The sequence below is a fragment of the Scyliorhinus torazame genome, chromosome 9 (genome assembly GCF_047496885.1).
Source record: "Scyliorhinus torazame isolate Kashiwa2021f chromosome 9, sScyTor2.1, whole genome shotgun sequence".
Taxonomy (NCBI): domain Eukaryota; kingdom Metazoa; phylum Chordata; class Chondrichthyes; order Carcharhiniformes; family Scyliorhinidae; genus Scyliorhinus; species Scyliorhinus torazame.
The window spans coordinates 247,403,230-247,408,305 of NC_092715.1; the positions used below are offsets into that span (position 1 = coordinate 247,403,230).

General features: G+C 41.9%; 1 protein-coding gene across 1 annotated transcript; it reads left to right on the plus strand.

The window, feature by feature from the left end:
• Positions 1 to 1,075: 1,075 nt before the first annotated feature.
• On the plus strand, positions 1,076 to 4,854 carry LOC140429802 (prorelaxin H2-like). Its single transcript, XM_072517247.1, has 2 exons — positions 1,076 to 1,365; positions 4,302 to 4,854. The coding sequence occupies exons 1-2, from the start codon at positions 1,182 to 1,184 to the stop codon at positions 4,646 to 4,648; spliced, it is 531 nt and encodes a 176-aa protein (XP_072373348.1). The 5' UTR covers positions 1,076 to 1,181; the 3' UTR covers positions 4,649 to 4,854.
• Positions 4,855 to 5,076: the final 222 nt, after the last annotated feature.

Below are 5,076 nucleotides of genomic sequence, written 5' to 3' on the forward strand. Positions count from 1 at the left end.
GATTCTATTCTATGATGCAGCGAACACAACAGTCTGAGGAGCGTTGAATGTCCCTGAAATATCTGAAATCCCGGGCGGATTCAAAACATGAGGGATGGAACTTCAGTTGGAATCCACGTGGGGTAAGTCAGAGATGGAGACAGTTACTGAGGAAGGGAATGTGGCTATGAAAGCGAGTTTTGCTGATCACCTTATCAAATGCCAAGAGGGAAATAGAAGGCAATGTTGAACATGTTGAAAGAGACAAACAAAAATCCTGTCGGAGAGAAGAGGAGGATTCCTGGGCATTCTCTCTCACCTGATGCTGTCAGAATTGTTGCTATTTTCCAGCATTTTCTGTTCTGATTTTAGATTTCCAGCATCCGCAGTATTTTGCTTTTATTTTTGTGTTAATTCCCTGCCATTCTCTTCCAGGACCAGATAACATTAACACGCAACAAGTTAAAACACATTCACCAACACACACGTCGTTATAAAGGCAACTTGCAGAACAACAAATAAATGTTGAAACCTCAACATGGAAAATAAAGTGTGTGACATTTAATGATAACAGATTCATAAAGAGGGAAAACAGTCAGGATTAAAGGTTAGTCCAAGAGCTAAAATAAAAGCTGATGAATTCGCAATGTGGAAATTGAGGAAAAATCTAAGCAACAAGGAAATCAGTCAGGATTAAAGGTTAGTCCAAGAGCTAAAATAAAAGCTGAGGAATCTGCAATGTGGAAATTGAGGAAAAATCTAAGTGGTGAAAAATATTTAACAAGTGAGATAAAACTATCAAAGAAGTTGGAATAAAACTATGAACAAAAATGCCAAATGAAAACCAGAAAATTGACAAAGTGTATGGAAGACGAGAGGAGATAAATGTATTACTGATTAATACACGTATACATTCCACAAATTGTAAATCTGATAATGATTCGGAGGGTGGATGTCTAATCTGAAACGGTGTAAGAATCTCGAGGTCACCGCAGAGGGGAGGGACAAGAGTTTTTTTAAAAACAAAATCAGCGGTGAGTCAGAGAAAAGGAGCAAAAACAGCTATAAAAGGGAGAAGGATTGGACAGGCAAAAGACAGGGACAGGAGAGTGTCAGAACAATATAGACATCTCACCAACCAGGGAGTAAACACCTATTGCGAGGTTTACTGAGAAGCCCAGGTTGAACACCCGTCAGCTGAAATGAAGTGCCTGGTGTGTGTTCTGGTGCTCAACCTGTTCCTCGTCTCCTTCCCCAGTTCTGCCTTATCCCAGTCTTCAAGTGATGGGGAGACGGTGGTCAAGCTGTGCGGCCGGGATTTCATCCGAGCCATGATCGACGCCTGTGGGGGCTCTCGCTGGCAGAGGCTTCTGGACAACCAGAACGGTGAGTATCTCCCTCCCGTTGCGGTGACCCATGTTTCAAAGCTATTCATTGAGACTCTCATTGAGTTAATAACTGTGATACTAATTAGGCTATTGTAACTAGAATAATCATCTTATTCAACCAATCTTGAAAGTGGCCGTGAGTATGAAAATTGTAAATTGAGAAACTGTTTTAGCCAACTTTCCTTGCCCCTCGATCAGACCTTGTCGGTGAAATGTATTTTATTCGAACCATATTAACATATAACATGTGTAAAGAGCTTGAGTGCGGACAAAGGTGAGTAAAAATATTGGAAACACAGAGGGGCTCAGGTAACTTCTGAGAGTCAAGTTAACGTGAGACTAGTTGTCAACACAGTCACTGTCAAGAGGAGACAGCTGCCTTTCCAAAAACGGTTCATTTCCAGGACTGTTATTTCAGATTATCTAACATTGGTTCTGGTGTTCTGTGTGGTGAGAGTTGGTCCAGTCCTGTTAATTAGCAGTAACTGTTCATTCGGAGACGCAGCATCTGCCTTAGTGCAAGGTTTCCTTGTTCATCATGTAGGACCGTTTCTGGTGAAATCATTCACTACGGTGGCACAGTGGTTAGCACCAGGGACCTGGGTTCAGTTTTAGCCGCGGGTGACTGTGTGGAGTTTGCATGTTCTCCCAGTGTCTGCGTGGGTGTCCTCCGGGCGTTCCGGTTTGCTCCCGCAGTCCAAAGATGTGCAGGTTAGGTGGACCTAAATTGCCCCTCAGTGCTCAAAGGGTTAGGTGGCATTACTGGGTTATGGGTATAAGGTGGGGGTGTGGACCTAGTTGGGGTGCCCTTTTAGGAGGTCGGTGCAGACTCAATGGGCCGAATGACCTCCTTCTGCACTATAGGGATTCTAGGAATTCTGGCTTTTTGTGCATCACATTTTACAAGTTCCAACCTGTGAGCAGTACCTCACACTGCTGGCTTTGAGATATTAATGCCAGCAGATACAATTCTGACAACGATGTTGACTCGTTCCCAATACAGCAAAGGCCCAAATCTCAGTTTGAGAAGGCATAGAATACACTGTTGGGGCCTGGTCAAACTCTGCTTGACGGAGTTACACCACATCTGGTGTGCAACACAAACCTTCCTGGGATGGTCTCATAGCACAAAGGGAATGAAGCCATTTTGCCCATCGTGTTTGCGTTGGCCCTCTGAAAGTGTCCACCTCCACTCTCATTTATAAATCTCCGTAATACATCAATCGCCTCATCCCTGTTTCTTTTGATATACCGAAGAGTTGGATTGGTCACCCATCTCCTAAGTTATGTTTCCAGATTCAAGACACTGTGTATCATTGTAGATTCGCAGAATGGTTACAGCACAGGAGAAAGCCAATTCACAATGTTATAATGCCACAGTTTAAGACAGACCTGTAATTTGAAATATGAATCAGGAAGGAAGGCCAACAGCATAAACATTTTAATTTAAAATGTTGACTCAGTTTAACTGTGCCAACAATTCCCTTTTGAGGCAGTGGGAGGGGGAGGGGGAAAGGCCAGGAGAACAGCTCAACAATTAGGTTACTGGTAGAACAGAGATTGTACACATGCAGAAGGAGGGAAAGAGAATATCATCCGACTGATTACAATCCAGCCCCTCAGCTCTGATAGTACAATCCTTGCTGCATAGTGAGTAGAAAGTAGTAAATTTAACATTGATGATTATCAATATTCTGCTTCCATCAAGCAGCATCGGGATGATGTCAGTTTATCTGTTTTTTTTCTTTATCTTTTTTCTCAGTCAAGACCTAAAAATAATAGACATGAATGGTTTGAAATATTTGAAGGACTTGGCTGAGAAAAGGGAAAAAAACCGAATTGGTGAAAGTGATGAAGCAATGTTCTGGTCTAGATTCCAATGCTGAAGGGAACAACTTGAATGTCAGGAGCAGTGCTTGACTCTCCGTCAACAGATAGTGATTAGAAATAGTTTGAATGTGCCTAATGCACTCACAAAAGAGCAGAATTGTCATCTGTCCAGCAGGGGTTAGAAACTTTCAAATCAATGCTGCAAACATGAAATTCCCATTGGCAGGGGTGGGAATAGCCAGGGTATGAGGGGGAGCAAAGAGAGAGCTCCCTTGTAAGATTTAGAAAATATTTATCTGCCAACAGACTGCAATGTTTACCTAAGCACATTAGAATGGATAGTCTCTCTCATGAAGTCACTCCTCTTAAGAATTACTGATCCACTGACTGGGTTTTAGTCAATTTTCTGTCACAACAAGCAGTTTAACTGCTAGACAAAACATTGATTATCCACTTGGGGATGGTTGTCAATTATTTCTCTGACTATATAGCAATGTATATTTAACCAACTATGTTCGAACACTCAAAATATAATGGACCCCAATTTTAAACAGGAATCTTTTGAGAGTCAAAGGGCTAGACCAGTTTTTAAATGTTATTAATTTTTTACAGGATGTGAGCTTTGCTGGCTTGGCCAGCATTTATTGGCCATCCCTAACTGCCCTTGAGAAGGTGGTGAGCTGTCATCTTGAACCGCTGCAGTACATACGGTATAGGTACACCCATTGTGCTGTTAGGGAGGAGTTCCAGGATTTGTCCCAGCGACAGTGAAGGAACGGCGATATATTTCCAAGTCAGTGTGGTGAGCGACTTGGAGGCGAACTTCCAGGTGGTGGTGTTCCCATGTATCTGCTGCCCTTGTCCTTCTAGATGGTAGTGGTCGTGGGTTTGGAAGATGCTGCTTAAGAAGCCTCGATGAGTTCCTGTAGTGCATCTTGTAGATGGTACACACTGTTGCAACTGTGCATCAGTAGTGGAGGGAGTGCAGCCCCAGAGAGAGAGGAGCAGGAGATGGCCACCCATAATCGGTACAGAATTAACTATATAACATCAATTTCATTAATCTAGTACATTGTCACAATTGGAGTTTTATTTCCGTTTCAGATCCCTTCCAGACCTCCGCTGATAAAATCTACGCCAAGGAGATGGACAGCATGAGGAATTTTCAGAGGATGTTTGGCAATGACAGGAACCAGGAAGTGGAGCCACCTTTTGCAGGGCAAGTGGTCGACGAGTACAACAACCAGTATGATCAGATCCCGGAGGATTTCAGTGAGTACCTCCGCCAGATTGATGGAGGCAGCAATAAGGACCGTGAATTTGAATCGTCACAGATGCTGCATCTACCCTGGGCCAGGAGCTTCAGGAAGAAAAGGGAAACATCACTATCAATGTCAAACAAATGCTGCACTTATGGCTGCACCAGAAATGATATCAGTATTATCTGCTGAAAACTGTACACCTCTATTTATAGATTATTCTATACACTTGGTCTCTGTTTCAGTGAGATTTTAAACCATGTAGTCTATTAAAAATCTCATAAATGTGGAATAAGGCAATTGTAACTTACGTTTAATTTCTAGTATAGTCTATGTGACAGGCTTGTGTTAGTCATTCTGAACCTCTTAAAACAAATTAAAAAATATGCAGCTGTAAAGGTTTTGACTCTGAATTTCTTAATTAGGGCTACTTCTTCAAATGGTTTATTTCATTGATTCAAAATATTGCAACATATTTCCCAATGAACGCTGCAACATTAACACTAACACACATGCACAAACTCTTGATGAAATTCAAAAACTATTCAGTCTAGACAAAGTTATGGTGTATTTATGAAGGAAGATTAAATATTTAACAAATGTGAAACCATATTAAACTG